The following is a 24,620-nucleotide window of genomic DNA, read 5'->3' on the forward strand; positions in this document are numbered from 1 at the left end:
GCCGTTACGGGGGGGGGGGGTCAAATGACCCCCCCGTGTTGTTACGGGATGCCCCCCCCCCCCCCCGTGTTGTTACGGGATCCCGTTCCGATTAACCCCCGCTGCGCCGGAATTACGATTTTAAGTCAGGACGTACCGGTACGTCCTCGGTCCTTAAGGACTCGGGAAATAGGGCGTACCGGTACGTCCTATGTCCTTAAGGGGTTAAAGAGATTCTGTCACCTCGTTTTTGTTTATAGAGATGCGGACATGCACGGCTAGATACCGCAATATACCGGTCCTATAGGGCTATGTGCTTTTATTTTGTTTAAAAAATGATTTTAGAGATCTGTAAATGAGTCTTGAAAGGAGCCCAAGGGGCTGTATGAACCTTCCTGGTGCCCAGCCACGCCTGCCTGTGAAAGGAGCACAGCACCGCCTGCATCCTCCGAATCTCCTCCTTTCGACACAGTTAGATTGCCATAATCTTGCGATGCGTGAGATCGTGCATGCGATTGAGGAGCAATCAGTTCTGAAGTCACTTTTTAAGGGGCTTTCGTAGTAGAAACCACCCATAAACTACACACCTCTAATTATTCCAAACCATTTTTTAGGAGGTGAGGTGGGCAAAACTTGCAATTGTGTCACAGTTTTTTTTGTATTTATTTTCCATGGGATTCCTTGAGCGGTATATATGTTTTTTTCATGTTTTACTACTTTTGCAGCATAAAAATCACTTTTTTTTAAATTATAAATAAGTTATATTTGTATTTTTTTGCCATATACTAACAACAATAACATCCAGTGGAGATGATGGCTGTACTATATGCGATATCATATTGCAGAGTATAGCATTTTCAGTTTTACACGGACATTCACCCAGATCAGGACCCTGCCTACAACAGGGCCTGTCGGGGAAGCTTTGTTACAACATGGCCTTTGTAAGGCGTCTGGCTGCCATGGTAACTATTGGGGCTGTTTTCATCACAGTGCAACATCTTGAAGGGGGAGAGGGCTCTTCCTCCCTCTGTTAACCCCATGGATTTTGCGGTGACTACTCACTGCTGCATCTAAGGGGTTAAACAGCAGGGATTGATGCCAACTCTGATCTCGGCCGCTACAGCAGAGCGTTCCAGAGGCATTGCCATCAAGTTCTTAAAGGGGTGGTTTTCAATCTACAAAATTCAATATCTCATTTCAAAGAAAAATGGCTTACTGAGTAGTAAATTAATTCTGGATTTCATTATTTATTTGGCTTTCACCCATTTGCCACTTTTTTTCTTTTAAATTTTTTAACTTTCTTTTTGTGTCCTTCATTAAATTTTCCAATTCCCATGCTGTTTAGATGTTCTACATCTTAGAAATCACCATGAACATTGGTAAAGGACTTGAGCAGATTGAGCTTTTGTAACATACATCAGAAGAGTGGGTGGTCAATAACAGCATTGTGGAAACTTACAATAATGAGTGATTATTGCAGCAGATGTAGGGGGTTGACTGTCATCAGTTTGCAGCTGTGTTCTTCAGAATAGTTATCATTACGACTATCCTCTTTGGAAATACTGTAATAACTTCATTGGTACACTAGATAAAGCTATACTGTACAAATCCAGAGCACTAGGGGGAGTCTTATTCTAGGGGGAGTCATATTCAGTACTGCACTAAACAGCAATTAGGGCAACTTCAGAGCCAGGTTTTAAAAAAAAAAAGTTAAATAGTACAAAATACTAGTAAAATAGTACAAGTATATTGCAAAAGTAATCATAATCACTTCTTCTGCACTTAAAAAAGTGCAGTTACTCTTTAAAATATAATTGGTGTTTCAAGTATTTTTTCATAGCAAGCTACTATTTGTATATATGAACAGTTACACTATTTCTGCCTATTATGTGACTTTACTGGCATTTTTTGCAGTTTTTCCCTGTGCAATCTGTCTGTAATTCTCATTTTTTTCTGAGCTGATGAGTGGAGGCTAGCTTTGATGATCTCTGCCCAGACACAGGACATGGATAAACATAGGATTCTGCTTCCTAAGGGTACTTTCACACTAGCGTTAAGGTTTTTCGATGTTGAGTTCTGTCACAGCCAGGGACTCAATACTGGAAAAAAAACTTCAGTTTTATCCTAATGCATTCTGAATGGAATGCATTCCGTTCAGTATTCTTCAGTTCAGCTGCAGTATTTTCTCCGGCCAATATTCTGGAACACTTGCCGGAATTCTGTATCCGGCATTAATTTCCATTGAAATGTATTAATGCCGGATCCGGTACCAAGTGTTCCGGAAACCGGATCCAGTTTTCCGATCTGCGCATGCGCAGACCTTCAAAAATGTGAAAAAAATAAATACCGGCTCTGACACCGAAGAGTCGGATCCGGTGTTTCAATGCATTTGTCATCTGGAACCGGAAACAATGCATGTGGATTTCCGGATCCAGCAGGCAGTTCCGTTGCCGGAACTGCCTGCTGATATCCACTAACGCAAGTGTGAAAGTACCCTAACGCTGTAGTACAACCTCACAAGCAACATCAGCAACTGAGGACATTATAAAGCAGTACTGAGAAGTTTAGATGTGAATACAGCAGTTAAATTGAGAAATAAATCAGTTACAAACAAGCTGCAATCTCCTAGTCATTCTCTCTGTCTGTCCTCAGCAGCCCCTCTCTTCTCCTCCTCCTCCACTTTCTCCTCCCCATAGACTTCCAAGTAATCTGATCCTTCAGTGAGCAGGCATCCTGTCTTCTCTAAAGATGGACCTCAGCAGTGAATTGAGAGTTAAGTCCCTTTACACGGACCAATGTAAAGGTCCGATGATCGGCCCATGTAAAGGTGTTTCTGATTACCCAATAAACAAGCAAACACTGTCTATGGGCAGCATATCTTGCTGTCTAAACAGCGATCTGCTGCCAGGAAACCATGAGTCTTTATAGGAATGAGTAGTGGCTTGCTTCCATACATTAGAGCTGCTTGCTACATGTAAATGCCGCTCTCTCCTCCTCTGACAAGCAGGCAGTTATCGGGAACAGGAAAGGAGCCCGATAAGAGGAGAACGAAGCATCTTCTCTCATAGGATATATTACATTTCTTATATTAGTTTGTGCTATTCATTTATGGGGAAAAAAATTAAATGACAGTTACTTTTTCAGGGCAGTCTGTCACTACTTTTGACCTTGCCAAACTGCTAACAGCACGAGATAGGGGCTGGGGAGAGCAGTACAAACATACCTTTTGTGGAGCTTTTATTAGGATTAGGCCAAATGCACACAGAATAGAAGTTCATATTCACCCAACTGATGAGAAAAGCCCCACAAAAGGTATGTCTGTCATCCCTAAATACTGCTGCCAGCAATACTTCCTTGGGTTTCCCATCAATAACATTTAATAATTCTCCAGGGGATAGGTGCTAAATGTTTCATTGCTTTGGGCCTCACTGATCACTTGAGCAGGGGTCTTAATTTCTACATGTGACCAACATGAGGAGTAGTTTGAATAGACTAGTGTCAGGCATGAATCCTGCTACTGCATTCAAACTGTATTGGCATTATGGGCCCAGCCATTTGGAATGCAGAGTCTGTAGTGAAATTTGATGGAGGGGATACTTATAATACAGTGGGACTGCTCTTCAGGGTGTGGGCAAGGCCCCTTAAAGCAGTTGTCTAAGTTATTTTTCTTGATAACTTATCCTCAGGATAGGTCATCAATATCAGATCGGCCTGGGTCTGACACCCAGCACCCCCGCCAATCGGGGTTGACGAGAAGGCGAGCAGGTGTAGTTACCGTCCCATTCAATTAAACAGGATGGCTCGTTATTATACACTTGAATAGAAACGACCTGTCCCATTGAAGTGAATGGGACGGCCTCTTGTATGTACACCTTCTCACCGCTGCAGTTGCGACGACAAGCAGATAAACAATGAAGGTAAGGCTGTGCTGGCTAGGCGCACCTTTTCTTAAACCAGCTGATCGGTGAGGGTGACTGGTGTCAGACCCCCTCCGATATGATATTGATGACCTATCCTGAGTATGTCATCTATAAAAATAACTTGGACAACTCCTTTAATTGCTGTGTTAATGTTGCGGCATACAAAAACAGTTATATGCCTCCAGCTTTGTGTCATCAGTTTGGAGTAAACCTTTCCTGTTCCAGCCTGACCGGGCCGCTTGAAAAGTTTAGTGTAGAGTAACTTGAGGAGCTTCATACAGTATAAATCCTGTCCAACACCTCTGAGGTGACCTGGAATGTCAGTTGGAAGGTAGACACAACTGTATATTAACATAAATGAGATGTCCAGTGAGCTCAGATGTGAGGGTCAGTTGTCTACATACCTTTGGTCACATCGTTGATGTGTGTACCACACATTGATTCAGTTTTTTGGAGAAAGAGATTTCAGATTATAGATGAATGTTAGTGTGAACACTCTCACATTATGCAGTATAAACTCCCATGATACTGAGTACTTGGTGATTCCTGAGCTATTCTAGAACTTGATGTGTAGCTATGTACCTCGTGAGCCAGCATAGAATCTTCCATAGAAAGTACAATGGAGCCATCTACTGTTGGAGAAGGTAATTGTTTTTTGCTATGTATTGTGCATTATGTGCACACTTGTATATAGGGCATCGTTAGATTTGTTTCTTAAATGGATCTGATGGGAATAGGAAACTTGTGTCTATTCTATACGAATTAAATACTTTTCTTATGTGTTTTCTTTGCTATCAGAACCAATCCTCTACAAAATTTTTGTCGTTTTGTCATGATTTCTGATATTTTTTTAACAAGTTACCCACAATTCTTTCTGTTTTGTGACTGAAGAGTTTCCTTTTCATGCTTCCATTTGAATAATTTGGATCAGAAATGGATGAATGTTATTTTCTTGTTTCCATTTCCACTATATTCAGACTGACACTCCATTCATTGATGATTGTCATTTTTTAAAATATTTTCTTTGTATGATTATTTTTTTTTAAATATGAGCATGTATGGTTGAGAAAATACTATAGAAAGTTCTTTTTAAAACTATTTGTATATGCAGAAGTGTGGTCTTTGTTGATCCGAGACTCTGTTTTTCAGTTGGTAGGCGTTTGGTGCAGTGAAGGCGTCACCATTGTGCTTGTTGCACCCAAGCTCCACTTCTTTCTGTGAGAGCCCCTTGCTGCTTTGACAGAGTCAGGCAGCGGCAAAGCAGTGAGGAAGGGATTGGATGCAAAAAGGAACGGGGCCTGGTTGCAACAATAGCGGTGGTGATGCCCTCATTGCATCAATGGCCTAATTTGCATATTTAAAAAAATGATCATAACTCAGGGACCAAGCCTCTGATCAACAAAAGAAAAACAGTGTGCACTACAGCTATGGGTCTATACAAACAGTTGGCTAGGGAGCTCACTGGTGACACTCTAATATTTGTAAAAAAAAAAAAAAAAAGTCTATAGATTTGTCCTCAGACAACAGTATTGTGTCAGATTCTTCTTCATGGACGACCTTAAAGGGGTTATCCGGGAAATGATGTCCTATCCTCAGAATAAGTCATCATTATCACAAGTCCCAGCATCCCCGCCGATCAGCTGTTTCAAGGAGCCTCTGTGCTCATGAGGGTTCTGGTGAACGATGCAGCTATCCAAGGACAGCCCCATACATGCTATAGTGGCAGTGCTTGGTATTGCAGCCCAGCCCCTTTGACTTGAATAGGGCTGAGCTGCAGCTAGGGCATGTGACCGATATTCAGTGATGTCAGTGGCCTAGGAAGAGGCTGCAGCGCTCAAAGCCTCTTCTAACTGCTGGTCGGCGGGGGTCTGGGTGTCGCACCCCTGCAGATCTGATACTGATGACCTATCCTGAGGATAAGTCCTAAATATCTTTTCCTGGATAATCCCTTTAAAAAGGTTGTGCAGTATTATAATCTACAAACGTGAGGAGATGAATGTGGGGTTGAGTGAGGGAGGTATGAGTGATGGGCAGAAAGGGGTGGCGAGAGGTGAGAAGTGATATAAAAGGAGGGTGGTATTGACAGGGTAGTCTGAGAAACTGAGTGCCCTGGGATGAAGGTGGCACATAACATGGGAACTTGAATAGGGCATCTTGTAAAATGTGTCATATTGCTTAAAGTATGCTATACTGACCTGAACTATTGTAATACGTGCAGTTACTGTAATGTACCGAGAAGTCAGACCATATGGCGCAAAATTATGTATTTGCTCTTGTCTCATGGGGTTATGTCGGGGGGAGGGGGGAGGGATTGGGGGGGACAAAAAAAAAAAGGTTGTGCAGTAGATACATATTGATGCCCTATCCTCAGGGTAGGTCATCAATATCAGATGGGCAGGGATCCTAAGACCCCCGCTGATCAGCTGTTTGAAGAGGAGTTGGTGCTTGTGCGAGTGCTGCTTCTGCTTCAGAATTACACTGCACATCAGCATGCTTGCAGAGGCAACGCAGTTACAAGTAGGGTTGCACTGGGTATCGAACTATCGATACCCAATCGATACTTTTGTACCTGAATCGGTACGAAACCGGGATTTGCTGTTTTCTGATACATGTAGATAAGCGGGTTCTAATCACATTTAGTATAAACATTTAGGCCAATAATGGTACAGTCCATGCACAGTGTTTAGATTAAATGTTACTATAACCCCCCTCATCAATAAGAATGCATGTACTGCAGTATGAGGGAGGTAATAGTCGCATTTAATATAAACACTGTCCACGGACTGTACCATTTTTGGCCTAAGTGTTTATATTAAATGTGACTATAACCTCCCCCCCCCCCCTCCCCCTCTATAGGAATGTATCCGTGTACTGCAGGGCCTGGATGCAATCTTAAGGATAAGGGGAGTTATAGTCACATAATATAGTGTGTCATCCACAGACCCCCCCCCCCCCATAACAATGTGTAAGCAGCAGATCATCATAACAGTGTGAAATATTATTTTGTTGTTTTATTAAATAATTTAGCACACCTTTAGGTTCAAAAAATGTTTATTCTTATTTTACTCTTCTAAAACCAAGGTGCGTTTCATCATCAGGTGTGTCTTATAAAGCGAAAAATACGGTATATTTATAGTTACATGTATTGTAGGTATATATTATTCTGGGCTTTTCTTTTAGGGTGAAAGCTTTTTAATTTTTTTTTATTAATGTAGCTTTATTATATGTTTTTCTTATTTTATCTTTACAGATTTCCAGGAGCCCTATGCTGTGGTTGTACTTTTAGAACAAGATTTAGTAGTCATAGACCTTGCACAAAATGGGTAAGATTTGCCTCTCTATCTATCTATATACGTATGCCACCTATTAAATGTTCAGAGATATTTTGGTTTGGGTTTGGCCATTTCACAATAACCCTTTAAAAAGATGGCCATGGAGACTTGGTCAGCTGGCAGCTTTCTCTCTAGACACATGCTTAGCTGAGCATGCACATATCCTGAATGTAGATTGATGAGAAATCCACACCAAGAACAAAAGGATTGGGCATTTCAAATGCAACTGCATGACCCTAATCTGTCCCAACATCTTTCAAGAGAGATCCAGGAGGCCCCCACACACTGTAGATGCTTAGCTGGTCATCCCAAAATGAGCAGGTTTGGGTTACATGTATCGAATGTGTATGGTCCACTTTACAGTTGCCTAAAATCAATCTCTGTTGGCAAACATTAGCAGATGGACTCATATGCTGACGATTAGGTAATTGGTAGAAAAGAAGAAGAAGAGCTGGGATAGTACATCAAAGATAATATATACACAACTTGGACAACAGTGAACATCATGCCCTGTTTCAGGGGCTAAAAATTTGAATTAAAAATTTAGAATTACAGGAGAGTGCTGCAGTTTGTGGGCTAACATCATGGAGATCCTTATGAGCATAATAACTTCAAGGAGGGTTCCCTGGGGGAACCAGGGGGGAGGCAATGGGACATCAGCGATGGTATATATATATATTTATCATCAGAAATATTCTACTGATAAACATTAATACTGTTTAGAACTCTTAGAACCAAGGAAGCTTGGTGGTTGTAATGAGAAACTTTGAATTTACTCTAAAATCTTCTCACAAAAAGTTTGTGATATTTCGGGTGAAATTTATGGAAAATGTAAAAAGTTCACGCTACAGTGATTATGTATCATGAAAGTAGAAGCATGCAATGGGGATTTCCTCATCTAAAACTATTTATTGAAACAAAAGCCAACAACAGTGGTGGGTATACCCCCACAAAAAATGTCAGTGTCTCAATAACTTAAGCATCAATTACAGCTTGACAACGGCGTCTCATGCTGTTCACAAGTCTACTGAGGCATAGCATCCCATTCTTCCTGAAGTGTGGCCCTCAGGTCATTGAGGTTCTGGGGTACAGAGTTATGAGCCTCTACACCAGTGTTTCCCAACCAGTGTGCCTCCAGCTGTTGCAAAACTACAACTCCCAGCATGCCCGGACAGCATTTGGCTGTGCGGGCATGCTGGGAGTTGAAGTTTTGTAACAGGTCTGGAGAATGTGCAGGCCACTCTAGTGAGCAGCCCTTCCCAAGTGATGCGACCTCCATGAGCTGGCTCATTGTCGTCTAGGAAGATGAAATTAGGCCTGTGTTTTTCATGCAGAGGCACCATGACTGGATTAATGATGTTATTCAAGTAGTATGGGCTTGTCACATTGTTGGCAGCCATCATTTCTGCTCAGCGTGAATCAGCTTTCATCAGTAAACAGCACTGAGGCCCACTGTGGTCCCTTGTCCAGCGTAGATGCTCCCTGGTCCATGCAAGACAATGATGTTTGTGGTCAGGTAACCTTGCAGGTTGTTTTGCACGCAGACCACGCTGATGTAAATGGTTTTGAATGTTCTGACATGACATTTGGGTGCCTCTCATCTTCCTTAAATGTTCCTGGAGTTGTGTGGCATTCATCATTCGGTTTCACAGGGCATTTTTTCACAATGAAGCAGTCATCAGTGTAGGATGTGGCTAAAGGATGTCCACTTCCGTGCCTTTCTGTGACTCTTCCAGTCTCTCTCTATCTCTGTTGCAACCTGCTGATGACACTCTAAGCTCGGTGGCCACTTCCTTATGAGAACATCCTGCTTGAAGCCTCACAATGGTGAGGGACTGTTGATCAATTGTTAATCAGTGTCATCTTGGTCTCATGATGTCGCAATGTGAACAGCATAATTAGGAGGACTGTTTAAATACCAATTCTAATTGAACCAGAAAATGTATTGGGCAAAAAGTACTGAAACATTGAACAGTTGTTCACATGCATTAGAATGTTTAGAGAAGGTCACATTAAGTTCACCTTTAAAGGTTAGAGTGCATTTTAGTTTCATCCTGAAATGTCAGCCACAAGCCACATATCCCTAACTCTTTTTATGAGTAGTGTATATTGAGCGTCCAAATCGTACATACGGCCCTGAATTTGTTCCAAAAGCCTGTGTTAAGCTCTAGTAAAGTGTCTTAAGGGTGACCTGTTAAATTTGTTGTGGAGTACGTTTTATGCAAAGAACTTAACCTCAACCCATCAAGCACCTTTGGGATGAATTGGAATGGCAGCATTGCTGAACTTGCTAAAGCTCTGGCAATTGCAATTCCCTGCAGCCCTGTTCCAACACAGTATTTAGATAAAAGCCTTCCAGAAGATTGGGGCCTGTATTATCAGACACGAAGCCCGTATAATGTCCCTGTAGTTGAAATGTTCAACAAGGTGTCCACATACTTTTTTCCATGCAGTGTTGATTTCGCTCTCCATGTCGGAAACACGCATACTGCCCTGTATATAGGGGAGTTGGGTAGAATATTTATTGATCAAATGAGCATTCGGCTATTAATATTGGGGATCGGGGCTATTCACAATTTGGTTGTCACTGATGAAAATATGAGCAGGTAATGGAAGGATAAGCGAAAGATGTAATAGAAGATTATTAGTAGAGATGAGCGAATTTCATATTTTGAAATTCGTTCACGCTTCATTAGGTGGTAAAAGCGGAATTGGGTTATGGATTCCATTACCACGGACCATAACGGAATTCTATGAAGGAATGCATAATGGGAAGGCCTTTAGAGGCTTTCCGTTATTGATTCCGTCATAAGAGAAGTCTATAGCCTGCATAACGTATCCATCCTGTTTCCGTTATGCAGCAGAGGACTCCACTGCATAACGGAAACGGGATGGATCAGTTTTGCAGCCCATAGACTTCTATTATGATGAAATGCCTCTAAAGGCCTTCCATTATGCATTCCATCATAGAATTGCGTTATGGTCTGTGGTAACAGAATACATAATGCAATTCTGCTTTTACCACCAAACGAAGCGTGATTGAATTTCAAAATATGAAATTCGCTCATCTCTAATTATTAGTATTTGTTTTGGTGGAGCTCAGCTATGAACACATTATATGTTACTCAACAGTAATCTTTTTCTTTGGCAGATATCCTATATTTGAGAACCCATATCCTCTGAGCATACATGAGTCTCCTGTTACTTGCTGTGAATATTTTGCGGACTGCCCTGAGGACCTCATCCCTGCACTTTATTTTGTTGGAAACCGGCAAAAGCGGCAAGGTTATAGTAAAAAGGTAAGCACTAAAGGCATTTATATATGCAAGTATCGTCTCTGTTTCCCTTTATCTGGCTCATGATTTTGCTTTGGTTGTATTACAGGAATGGCCTGTCAGTGGTGGTAACTGGGGTGTTGGTACTCAAAGTTACCCAGAGATAATAATCACAGGGTAAGTCTGTATCATGGTTTGGTAGCAGTTACTAATATACACTGTTTAGAGGTATTCTGTGGATAGGGGATAACTATTAGATTGGTGGGGGTCCCACCACAGGTACCTCCACTGATCACGAGAACCGGACTTTGTACCCTATGGAGCCCTAAAATGAACGGACCTGCTGGTCGGGCATGCACACATGCTCTCCATTCATTTCTATGGGAGTTCTGGAGATAGCTGAGCGCTGTACTCGACTATCTACGCAACTTCCATAGAATTGAATGGAGTGGCTTGCCCAACCAGCCGCCCCACCGATCTAATAGTTATCCTAGTGCTGTTGATAAGGATAACTTCATATAATATATAGAATACCCCTTTAAGTTAAGTTTTTTAATCATTATTCATGATATTCAAGATATAATATTTTCAACATACAATTCTCTTTTCTGCGCCATTGTATGTAGAAACTAGACTCAACATAAAATGCCTCAAACTTAATCCAACCAATCAACATGGCCATTTCACTGGTAAAACACCTGTAGTGGTTGTCTAGTAGCTCCTGTGTGGTACTACGTGTTCTGTACTGTCCCCTGTGTGTGCCAGGATGAGCTGCTCCTTTGGATACTAGGTAAGCTGCGGCTTTTGGTACATGAATGTACTGTTTAAGACCATGAAGAAGCTCATGCCCTCACCATAGAAAGTGATTTTGCAGCATCCATTCCTGGCTGTTATGTGTAATGACTTGCTTTATCTGTTTGGGCTTTGGAACCAATTACTGTTTTTTACATAGAGTTCTAGACTCGGGTTACAATGGTTTCAACATACAATGATTGTCCCGGAACCAATTAATATTGTAACTTGAGGAACCACTGGTATGTGTACAATATATATATATATATATATATATATATATACACACAACACACATAAACAAATACCTACATACACATAGTGTAAGGAAACATTAACATTTTTAAATTATACTTTGTGTAACAAGATCTCTGCTTGCCGTATTTGGATTGAAGCATTATTTGTTTATTATGATCCTGGTGATCACAGTACAGTTATAAGATCTCTTTACTCTAACAAAACATTCACCCATATACATGACCAGCACTAAAATGTCCTATTCTGTAGCTTCAAATAGAGATTGAAACCTGTGAGGATTTGATTCCCAAATTGTTCAGAAAATCAACTTTAGTATGAATGTGTTTTATTTGCCGAACCCAGAATGCTTGTGTAATTAGACAATGCACCTCATATTGCTTCCTGGGCACTGCATTGTGGGAACTGAGATGACACACAGTATGGCCTCATACTGCTGTGCAGATATGAAAAAGGGTCCCATACTGTATCGTCTTGAACCTAAAATGGTTTACACAGGCACATAGATTTTTGCTTTGCAACTGAGAGAAAATACAGTTGCGGTCTGTAGGAAAACAACAGAGTATGTGAATGGAGAAAAAAACATGAAATAATTCAAAACTGGTATAAAAAAAAAATACCAAACTATTTTCGTTGTTACTTAAAGTCTATGTACACCTTTGGGGCAATTTCTTTATTATTGCATTGTACTTATTTTGAGCTAAAAACTTTTTTTTTAAATTGGTCTTTTTTTAAAATAAGGATAATAAGGATTGATTTTCAGTTTTTTCCGTCATCTGGGGAGTAGACTGACTCCTTATCTCTGCTCTTTGACATTATAAGCTCTCATTATAGCTCAGTTCTCATCTTACTGATAGAGTTATTAGATGACTGCCTAGTGAAAGTACCAGTCACACAGTTAGAAAAGGTTAACCCTTTGTGACAGGACGGCTTAATATTTTTAATAAAGGCCAATTATAAATATGAATTTTTAGCCAAAAATTAGAAAAAATTTAAACAAAAGTTGCCTCCAAAGTTTTTTAGATGTTAACTGTTAGAGATGTGGTCTAGCATTAGAAAACCATGGCTGCTGTCGTTCAGAAGTAGCATCACACCTGTCCATGGGTAGCATGTGGTATTACAGCTTATCCCCATTGAAGTGAATAGGGCTGGGTTGCAATACCACAAACAGCCCATGGACAGGTGTGGTGCTGTTTCTGGTTATGACTCCAAATAAGATACTATAGTTCCTTTAACAGTTCCAATGTGTTTGAAATTCAGATGTATAAAAGATACACAAATAAATGAAGTGTTCTTCAGATTTGTGAATGGAGTGATTTGAAAAAATCTCAGCTAGCCACTGCTTGCTTGAATGAACATCATGCTGGGAAGTGTAGTTTATAATTAAAATCTGGGTCAAAAGAGCATTAAACTTTCATATCGGTGATTTTAAGAGCAGCATTTGGGAAAATGGAACAGCTGTAAGGAGGGTTACTCTTACATGTTTTAAAATGCATTTGTGTAAAAGAATAGACGGTGGTGCTTCAAAATCTGTGAACCCTTCAGAATTTTTTTATTTCTGCATAAACGTGACCTAAAACTATATCAGATTTTCACACAAGTCCTAAAAGTAGTTAAAGATAACCACATCAAACAAATGAGTAAAAGATATTACAGTTGGTCATGTATTTTTTCGAAGAAAAATGATCCAATATCACATGTCTGTGAGTGGCAAAAGTATGTGAACCTTTAGGATTAGCAGATAATTTGAAGGAGAAATTGTCTGAGGGGGTGACCTGTTTATTGAAAGAACATGGTTCTGTCAAAGTCTGATCTTCACAACATGTTTGTGGTGGTGTATCATGGCCTGAACGAAGGAGATTTGTGAGAACCTTAACAGAAAAGTTGTTGATGTTCATCAGGCTAGAAAAACACTAAAACGTTTCTAAAGAGTTTGGAATCCACCAATCCACAGTTAGACAAATGGAGAAAATCAAGACTGTTCTAACCCATCCTGGTAGTGGTCGACCTACAAAGATCACTACAAAAGCAAATCATGTAATAATCTAAGGTCAAAATGGAGGCCAGGGTAACCTCTAAGCAACTAAAGGCCTTTCTCACATTAGCTAACGCTAGGTAGACACCAATAATAAATGACTCATAACGTGAGTACGCGTGCTAAGCCTACACGCCAAGTATAACACCAAAAGAGAGGCTAGCACAAATGGCAATGGATATAAACTTTATTATAATCTCAAAGAATCCGATAAAATACAATGAAAAACAATACAGTGGTGGATGAAGGACACACAGGATAAAAACAGAACACCACTAGGCAACGTGTACACCAATACTGACAAGGTCACAGAGATACTAAGTAATAAGTAAATAACCCAAAGTGGGCATATAATACATGGACCCAGTCAGAGCCGTAAACACAATACTAAAACCAGATACAGTACATGTATATGCACCCCTTGAGGAAGCTTACGCGAAACATGCGTCGGGGCTCTCTGGATCACCACTCTGGTATTTAGGTCATTATTTTTTCAGGAACCGTTCATTATATTATCCATGTACTTTGCACTTTATACTGATGTACTGTATCTGGTTTTAGTATTGTGTTTACGGCTCTGACTGGGTCCATGTATTATATGCCCACTTTGGGTTATTTACTTATTACTTAGTATCTCTGTGACCTTGTCAGTATTGGTGTACACATTGCCTAGTGGTGTTCCGTTTTTATCTTGTGTGTCCTTCATCCACCAATGTATTGTTTTTCATTGTATTTTATCGGATTCTTTGTCTCTTTTTTTGAGATTATAATAAAGTTTATATCCATTGCCTCTTTCTCTTTTGATGTTATACATTAGCTAACGCTAGTAGAACTCCCACAAAAATATTTTATTCTCTGACCTGTTAGAAAGGTGGATGATGTAATCTGTAGTGAATGTAATCTTCCCAATGACTGTATTTGTGAGCCATCCCGTCCCTTCTAAGGGCTCATTCAGACAGCCGCATGCTGTCCGTAAAAATGCGGATCCGTTTTTTTGCAGACCGCTCAGCATGTCCCCAAAAAAAAAAAAATTCACGTTTTTGCACTTCAACAGGGCCAAGTCCTGATTTTTACTGACAAGTATGTCGGTTTTATTTGTTTTGAGGAGCCGTAGAAGGGAAGAAAAGGGCCCCATAGAAGTAATAGTTACTTTATTCTTTCCTATGAGACTGACATTGAGCCTCCCATAGAGATACATAGAGAAACTGACTTCCTGCCCACACATAAGATGCTGTGTTATTTGGAAAGTCTGATTGCTGGTCACATGACACAGACGAGAAGCAGAAAGGAGGGGATAACTCACAAATACAGACACTGGTAAGAAGATTACCTTCCCTAAAGATTACATCATGTACCTTTCTACAGGTCAGAGAATACAAATTTGTGGGAGTTCTTTAATGATCATGAGTCCACCATCAGAAGGACGCTGAACAATAATGGCGTGCATGGCAGGATTGCAAAGAGAAAGCCACTGCTCTCCAAAAAGAACATTGCTGTCCATCTGCAGTTTGCTGAAGGTCACCTGGACAAGCCAGAATGCTGTTGGAACAATGTTTTGTACAGCGGATGTCGTCAAGGAGTTAATCCAGTGGAAATGTAGTGGAAGAACCTGAAGTGAGCAGTTCATGGCAGGAAACCCACCAATCGAAGCGTTTTTTTATGTAGAAATGGGCTAAAATTCCTCCAGGTTGATGTGCAGGGACTAATCAACAATTACTGGAAATGTTTAATTGCAGTTGTTGCTGCACAAGTGGTCATACCAGACACTGAAAGCAAAGGTTCACATACTTCTGCCACTCTCAGACATGCAATATTGGATCATTAAATAAATAAATTACCAAGTATAATATTTTTCACTTATTTGTTTGATTTGGTTATCTGTATCTACTTTTACCACTTGTGTGAAATCCGATTGTAGTTTTAGGTCAAATTTATGTGGAAATATAGAAAGTTCTACAGGGTTCACAAACTTTTAAACACCACTGTACTAAATTAGAAAGCACATTCTGGGAAATTCATGTCCATCAGTTCAGAGTAGTGTAATGTTGCGTTCTTCACATGTTGATCTTATTTGTTATAAATTTTTGAAATACAGCAGACGATGGGACAGATTTATTAGTGCATAACATTTCACCGGACAGGCAGAAGGTGCACTAAATTCATCACCGTGTCTCATGCTATACATTTTTCTGCTTGTCTTGCTAGACGTGTTAGACACTTTTCCTTAAAGAGGACCTTTCACTAGAATAAAACATCTAAACTAACTATACAGACATGGAGAGCGGCGCCCAGGGATCTCCCTGCACTTACTGTTATACCTGGGCGCCGCTCCGTTCTCCCGTTATAGCCTCCGGTATCTTCATAGTTAGGCTCCACCCAGGGGAACCTGCCAGCGTCTCATTCTCCCATGCTGTAGCGCTGGCCAATCGCAGCGCTCAGCTCATAGCCTGAGAGGCTATGAGCTGAGCACTGCGATTGGCCAGCGCTACAGCATAGGAGAATGAGACGCCGGCAGGTTCCCCTGGGTGGAGCTTAACTATGAAGATACCGGAGGCTATACCGGGAGAACGGAGCGGCGCCCAGGTATAACAGTAAGTGCAGGGAGATCCCTAGTTTAGATGTTTTATTCTAGTGAAAGGTCCTCTTTAAGTCACCTCTTGGTTGGCTTACCTTACACAAATATTTTCATATGGTGCATTTTATGACATGATCCTGTCTGCTAAAGCACACCCTTTCACTAGACACTGTTGCAAACTGGGCCCAAATTATGGCCCATTTAGCTTAGTACTGTATATCTCCCCTGCTGTATCTGTCCATATATACTTATAACTACTCCATGTCCACGGTCTCGTGCGGTAGCACACGGACTGCATTACGGGTTCATGTGTCTCCTTGTGGTGCCTCCATGAGATATGGTATTTTGTAGGGGTGCACCGAAATTTCGGCGTCCGAAAATGCACCTAATCTGTTTCTGCCGATATTTGTACATATCGGCCGGAAATAGCGGGGAGGGACTGGGAGGAGGAGCTGGGGGCCGGTGCGTTCACTGTTCTCCGGCCCCCAGCTCCAGTAGTTATAAAAATGTGTGCAATTAATAAGCATTCTATTCATGAGGCCCCCTCTGCAGTAGAACATTCAATATAGCCACATCCTACTCACAGGGCTGTCATCTTAATGCTGGCCGGCCGGGCAGACGAGCGGCAGCGTCACGACTGACGTCACATGCCTGCGCTGCCTCCTTCATTCAGAAAGTAGGCCGGGCACATGACGTCAGTTGTGACGCTGCCGCTCGTCTGCCCCGCCGGCCAGCATTAAGATAACAGCCCTGTGAGTAGGATGTGGCTATATTGAATGTTCTACTACAGAGGGGGCCTCATGAATAGAATCCTTATTAATTGTACAACATTTTATAACTACTGGAGCTGGGGGCCGGAGAACAGTGAACGCACCGGCCCCCAGCTCCACCTCCCAGTCCCTCCCCGCTATTTTCTATTAATTGTACACATTTTATATTATAATAACTAGTCTGTACTGGAGCGGCAATGGGGGGGGGGGGTTCTGTGGATGGCACTGTTATGGGGTAGGTCGGGGTCTGTGGATGGCACTGTTATGAGGTGGGGGGGTCTGTGGATAGCACTGTTATGAGGTGGGGGTTCTGCTCTGTACCGCGGATCGAACAGAGCTCGGCCACGCTACACAGGCTACACTAGAGGTGACAAGGGAGGGGGGGGGGGGTGTAAAATGAGAGTGACAAGGGGGGTGTAAAATGAGAGTGACAAGGGGGGTGTAAAATGAGAGTGACAAGGGAGGGGGGGGTAGAATGAGTGACAAGGGAGGGGGGGGAGTAGAATGAGAGTGACAAGGGGGGGTAGAATGCATGAAAAAGAATTATTAATAAAATCATAAAAAAAAAAGTATTTTAGTATTTGGGCAAAAAGGCGGTTTCGGTTTCGGTCAAGGGGCATCCTGAATTTTCGGTTTCGGACCAGAATTTTCATTTCGGTGCACCCCTAGTATTTTGCCCTTGAAGCAAGGAGAGAATACTTTTCATTAAAGGGTTACTCTGGTTACCATAAATATAACTTATGTTTTACATGAATTCATCAATAATTACCTAATATAATGTAAATTTCACATATTTACTGTTCAGTAGTTTTATAAAAGTAGTTTTCTTCCTCTGCTACCCACTGTGTTTCTCATAAATTACAATGGTTAGGTCGAGCATGCTCAGTGTGTTGCTATCAATTCTCTAGGTAAATGTCTTGTGCTGGTGATTACTGAGTAGAGGGTGCGTGACTGGATGGTATATCAGACCGCCAATCAATAAACATCAACACTCACAGCAGGAAAGCTAGGGATTGTGGGGGAAGATCAGGCACCATGATACTCGGTGTGTTGCAGGCTCACACAGGAGCTAGACAAATGGATTACAAGGTAAATTGAAGCTCTGGCTATATGTATAGGTATGGGTTCTGGTTGGGTCACAGCTTGCAGCCTTAATGCAGTTTTTCAAAAATTAAGTTACTTTACCGGAATACCCCTTTAAGGTGCCTGCTGTGCCATAAACGGTTAAGTTATTTTGGGTAGATTTCTATGAAAATCCTATCACTAAAACTTTTGAAAATTGGTCTATGGAAGCATTCGTTTTAAACAGGAACTGATCAGGGAGAGGTGCCTATAAAAAAAATGATATACTTGCTGATCTTTTATTGATTATTGTCGTTTGTATTTTTCAGTCATGCGGATGGATCAATCAAATTTTGGGATGCTTCAGCAAGTAAGTTTTTGTTCTTTCACATCCAACACTGAAAACTCTTCCAAGTATTTTAGTAACTTTACACTGGTTGATATGGATGTGGATATACCTTCTCATTAAAGGGATTTTCCAAGTTATATTTATTGATGACCTATCCTCAGGAAAGTTCATTAATATCAGATCGGCGGGGGTCTGACAGCGAGCAGTCGTGAGCAACCGTCCCATTCACTTGTATAGGAGCAATCCGTCCCGTTGAAATGAATGGGACGGCTTGGGTGTAACTACACCTGCTCACTGCTGCAGATGCGACGGCGAGCAGGTAAACAATGAAGAGGAGACAGCGCCGGCACAGCGCGCGCCTTCTCTTCAAACAGCTGATCGACGGGGGTGCTGGCTGTCGGACCCCAGGCGATCTGATATTGATGACCTATCCTGAGGATAGGTCATCGATAAAAATAACTTGGACAACCCCTTTAATAATTAGTTGAATTCTTAATCCTTCACATGTGCATTAAAAACACCATCATTTTCCTTTGGGTTTTCTCTGAACAGTGGTGTGCTAGATATGCTCCTAAGTTGTAGGTGTGACTGATACAGATCTTCATGTGACAAGGACCATTCAGAACAATATACTAGCTGTAATCTAAACGCAATTAACAGTCGTTTGCTTTCATGAAATCTTGTTCAAACTTATAAATTGTAATACAATTCAAGACTTTTCTGTAATTAAAAAAATAGTAATAGTAACTTTGTCATATTTCCTAATCCCTCTCCATGTTGTCACCATTGAAGGTTGACCCTTAACCTCTGTAAAGACAGGAAACTTGGTTAAAAAAAATTTACCTGCAACTAACTAACACCAACGTTTTCTGTCCCTACTGCAAACAGAGCATAAGGCAGGAACGACTTCATGGGCAGGGCCGGATTAACGTAGGGGCTGATGGAGCTGCAGCTCCAGGCCCCTACCATAAAATAGGCCCATCCGTGCCAGGCAAAAGGCCGTCGGGAGCGGCCTTTTGCCGATTTGTACACAGCGCATCGCATCCGCATGGTGCAGGAGGGATAATTGCGGGCGCACTGAGTTCATATCCGGCGGGCCGCGTCATTACAGGAACAGCACCAGCTGCTCTCACGTCCTGCCACTGCCACCGTATATACGTCACAGCCGGATATCCGGAGGCAGGACGTCAGAGCAGCTGGTGCGGTTCCTATAAATAATGCCGGCCCGCCAGATATGAACTCAGTAGTGTGCCCGCGATTATTCCTCCTGCACCACAGTTTCGACCAGGACGGCGACGGCCCACAGCCACAGGCGCTGGGTCACAGGCAGCCCACACCACACGGAGAGTCGGACCCGGAGACAGCAGGCAGCAGCAGGAGCTTCTGGAGGCAGGCTGCAGCAGGTGTGAGATGCCCTGCCTTCCAACTAGATGAGTGTATCAGGGCAATCATAGTGCTGTTATGATTTATGGACACAGCTCTCAGCAGGCTCAGAAACAGCCTGTGGACTGTGACTCTCAAGAAGCACAGCCAGATAGAAGGCTGGCTAAGCATGCTGAGAGCTGTGTCCATAAATCATAACAGCACTATGAAAATTACTGACTGGCTAAAAGGCTACTTTCACACTAGCGTTCGGTACAGAGCGGATCCGTTCTGAACGGACCCGTTCATATAATGCAAACGGTTGCTCCGTTCAGAACGGATCCGTCTGCATTATATTGTCAAAAAAATGTCTGTGAAAGTAGCCTGAACGGATCCGTCCAGACTTTTACATTGAAAGTCAATGGGGGACGGATCCGTTTGAAGATTGAGCCATATTGTGTCATCTTCAAACGGATCCGTCCCCATTGACTTACATTGTAAGTCTGGACGGATCCGCTTGCCTCTGCACGGCCAGGCGACACCCGAACGCTGCAAGCAGCGTTCAGGTGTCCGCCTGCTGAGCGGAGGACAAACAGTGCCAGACTGATGCATTCTGAGCGGATCCGCGTCCACTCAGAATGCATTAGGGCTGGACGGAAGCGTTCGGGTCCGCTTGTGAGCCCCTTCAAACGGAGCTCACAAGCGGACACCCGAACGCTAGTGTGAAAGTAGCCTAAGTCAATGGGGACGGATCCGTTTGAAGATGACACAATATGGCTCAATCTTCAAATGGATCCGTCCCCTATTGACTTTCAATGTAAAAGTCTGGACGGATCCGTTCAGGCTAATTTTACAGACATTTTTTTTGACAATATAATGCAGATGGATCCGTTCTGAACGGAGCCACCGTCTGCATTATATGAGTGGATCCGTTCAGAACGGATCCGCTCTGAACGCTAGTGTGAAAGTAGCCTTACATTGTAAGTCTGGACGGATCCGTTTGCCTCCGCACGGCCAGGCGGACACCCGAACGTTGCAAGCAGCATTCAGGTGTCCGCCTGCTGAGCAGAGCCTGAACGCTGCCAGACTGATGCATTCTGAGCGGATCCGCGTCCACTCAGAATGCATTAGGGCTGGACGGAAGCGTTCGGGTCCGCTTGTGAGAACCTTCAAACGGAGCTCACAAGCGGACAGCCGAACGCTAGTGTGAAAGTAGCCTAAGCATGCTGAGACTGAGCTCAGTCTAAATAACAACACATAAAGAAATTACTGTTTCTAGCTGCTAGTCCACAGCAGCTAGAAACAGTAATTTCTTTAAAGGGATTCTGTCACCAGGTTTCACCCCTCAGCTAAAAATATGCTGATGTTCAGGGCGTCTTCATGATTCCTAATGTGGGCTTATAAATGTAATCTGTGGGCTTATTTAGCTAAAAAAAACAGCTTTTACTAACCTGTCAGTCAAACAAATAAGGTGCCCAAGGGGATGTTAATGGATGCAAGGTGCAGTCTGCACCCGCCGCCATTCGTGCCCAGCGCCGCCTTTCCGGACTTCTGCGCCGCCTCCTAATCCTCTGTGCCGCCTCTCTCCCTCCCTCCCTCCCCCTTCTTCTGCTGTAAGATTTTGCGCACAGGGCTCTGCCTGATGCGCCGTGCGGACTTCTCCATTTGGCTTCTTACAGCGAAGTGCTCATGCGCTGGCACTTCGCTCAACCCCTGTATGCGCGAGATCTTACAGCAGGAGGGGGAGGGCGGGAGGCGGCGCAAAAGTCTGGAAAGGCGGCGCTGGGCACGAACGGCGGCGGGTGCAGACGGCACCTTGCATCCATTAACATCCCCTCGGGCACCTTATTTGTTTGACTGACAGGTTAGTAAAAGCTGTTTTTTAGCTAAATAAGCCCACATATGACATTTATAAGCCCACATTAGGAATCGTGAAGACGCCCTGAACATCAGCATATTTTTAGCTGACAGGGGTAAAACCTGGTGACGGTATCCCTTTAATGTGTTATGTTATTTATGATTTTATATATTTCCATAAAAAGGCCCAGCAAAATCCTCAGCACCAGGCCCATGATGCTCTTAATCCGGCCCTGTTCATGGGTTCTGGAGGGAATATATGGTTTTATAGCAGCATAGTTCGATTTGGGGATTCCCTTTGTCACTTGTGCTGCTGTAGCATTAGCTAGCTGGGATGTCCTTGCACTCGATTGCCCTCCTCTCCACCTGGAGAGCTAGAAGAATACCTTGGACTGCTTGTAGCTCTCCTCCCTCTCATGATTGGGGAGGAGGGGGCGTCTGCTCAGGGTTTCCAAAATGGCCACTGGCTGTACGCAATTATCCATGGCGAAGCAGGTGAACGTAGCAGCCACATGCAACTCTGGCCCCACCACATCATTTGCAGACCCAACTTCAGAAGTTATGGATGAGTCTGAGGTCTGTATATACGTGTAATATAGATATATGCAGAGAGAGAGATATCTCTATATTTATATGGTATATATTCGTATTATCCTGAAGTAAATTCTCAGCATATTGCTGGCAAACTTGGAGTCTGAGTGCTTCTCCTTTTTTAGCCTTTCAGCTGGAGGAGCAAAGTGCAGTTTCTGCATTATGAATACCCCTTAGAAGGCTATACCTACCAGTACCTACTATTGTTTCCCTGAAGGACGTATGTACACTCACCTAAAGAATTATTAGGAACACCTGTTCTATTTCTCATTAATGCGATTATCTAGTCAACCAATCACATGGCAGTTGCTTCAATGCATGTAGGGTTGTGGTCCTGGTCAAGACAATCTCCTGAACTCCAAACTGAATGTCAAAATGGGAAAGAAAGGTGATTTAAGCAATTTTGAGCGTGGCATGGTTGTTGGTGCCAGACGGGCCAGTCTGAGTATTTCACAATCTGCTCAGTTACTGGGATTTTCACGCACAACCATTTCTAGGGTTTACAAAGAATGGTGTGAAAAGGGAAAAACATCCAGTATGCGGCAGTCCTGTGGGCGAAAATGCCTTGTTGATGCTAGAGGTCAGAGGAGAATGGGCCGACTGATTCAAGCTGATAGAAGAGCAACGTTGACTGAAATAACCACTCGTTACAACCGAGGTATGCAGCAAAGCATTTGTGAAGCCACAACACGCACAACCTTGAGGCGGATGGGCTACAACAGCAGAAGACCCCACCGAGTACCACTCATCTCCACTACAAATAGGAAAAAGAGGCTACAATTTGCACGAAATAAAAAGATATGAGTCTCTGTTTAAAATACTTGTTCTCTCTAGCGCTGCAAATCCAAAAGACGATGTGGGAAAAGTCCGCTATGTAGATAAATGTGGAGGAGGATTGCGCTGCAGGAGAAAAATCTTCTTGTAAATATAAGTTCCTTATGGAAATCCTAAACCATTAGGATCACAGACCAACTTTGCAACCTTCACTGGTATGGAAATCTGTGGTATAGAAAACGCACTATGGTGTAGCGAGTTCAGACATCAAACGCACCATGTGAACAGGATATACTCACAAGATTCCAGATGGGTGAGTGCCCGTAGAGATCTAGACGATGTTTCCTATAGGGCTCTGCTAAAAAGAAAACACTATGGTGCAGTAGGAAAGGACACGGTGCACGCCTGCAGGACAAATGTACTTACAGAACTTCTCTGGAAAAATGCAAAAGGGATCCTGACAAGGTCTTCACATGCGGCCGGGCAGATCGAACGGACAGGAGTCCAGAGACGTCAGCATAGGATTTCTCAATCGCCAATTGGATACTCCCTTGCCTGGATGGTGACGAACCACAACCTTCAGGACGCTCTCAATAGAGGAATCGCATGTATGATACACACCAAAAGGTCAGATGAAAAATATTTTTAATATACTAGATAAAAACAAAAATTACAGCAAGAACTGCATATAAAATATCTGGGCTTTTCAGATATTTTATATGCAGTTCTTGCTGTAATTTTTGTTTTTATCTAGTATATTAAAAATATTTTTCATCTGACCTTTTGGTGTGTATCATACATGCGATTCCTCTATTGAGAGCGTCCTGAAGGTTGTGGTTCGTCACCATCCAGGCAAGGGAGTATCCAATTGGCGATTGAGAAATCCTATGCTGACGTCTCTGGACTCCTGTCCGTTCGATCTGCCCGGCCGCATGTGAAGACCTTGTCAGGATCCCTTTTGCATTTTTCCAGAGAAGTTCTGTAAGTACATTTGTCCTGCAGGCGTGCACCGTGTCCTTTCCTACTGCACCATAGTGTTTTCTTTTTAGCAGAGCCCTATAGGAAACATCGTCTAGATCTCTACGGGCACTCACCCATCTGGAATCTTGTGAGTATATCCTGTTCACATGGTGCGTTTGATGTCTGAACTCGCTACACCATAGTGCGTTTTCTATACCACAGATTTCCATACCAGTGAAGGTTGCAAAGTTGGTCTGTGATCCTAATGGTTTAGGATTTCCATAAGGAACTTATATTTACAAGAAGATTTTTCTCCTGCAGCGCAATCCTCCTCCACATTTATCTACAATTTGCACGAGCTCACCAAAATTAGACTGTTGAAGACTGGAAAAATGTTGCCTGGTCTGATGAGTCTATTTCTGTTGAGACATTCAAATGGTAGAGTCCGAATTTGGCGTAAACAGAAAGAGAACATCTATCCATCATGCCTTGTTACCACTGTGCAGGCTGGTGATGATGGTGTGGGGGATGTTTTCTGGGCACACTTTAGGCCCCTTAGTGCCAATTGGCCATCGTTTAAATGCCACGGGCTACCTGAGCATTGTTTCTGACCATGTCTATCCCTTCATGACCACCATGTCCCCATCCTCTGATGGCTACTTCCAGCAGGATAATGCACCATGTCACAAAGATCGAATCATTTCAAATTGGTTTCTTGAACATGACAATGAG

The 24,620-nt window shown here is 42.7% G+C and overlaps 1 protein-coding gene across 2 annotated transcripts in view; it reads left to right on the forward strand.

Moving 5' to 3' along the window:
• Positions 1 to 24,620, forward strand: part of STXBP5 (syntaxin binding protein 5) — a 424,762-nt gene that overhangs the window by 298,365 nt on the left and 101,777 nt on the right. For both annotated transcript variants that reach the window (XM_044291763.1, XM_044291764.1), the window contains exons 11-14: positions 7,150 to 7,222; positions 10,383 to 10,530; positions 10,616 to 10,683; positions 18,325 to 18,365. In XM_044291763.1, coding sequence (XP_044147698.1) covers positions 7,150 to 7,222; positions 10,383 to 10,530; positions 10,616 to 10,683; positions 18,325 to 18,365 — 330 coding nt within the window. The remainder of the gene's footprint in view (positions 1 to 7,149; positions 7,223 to 10,382; positions 10,531 to 10,615; positions 10,684 to 18,324; positions 18,366 to 24,620) is intronic.

This window comes from Bufo gargarizans, chromosome 4 (assembly GCF_014858855.1).
Source record: "Bufo gargarizans isolate SCDJY-AF-19 chromosome 4, ASM1485885v1, whole genome shotgun sequence".
NCBI lineage: Eukaryota > Metazoa > Chordata > Amphibia > Anura > Bufonidae > Bufo > Bufo gargarizans.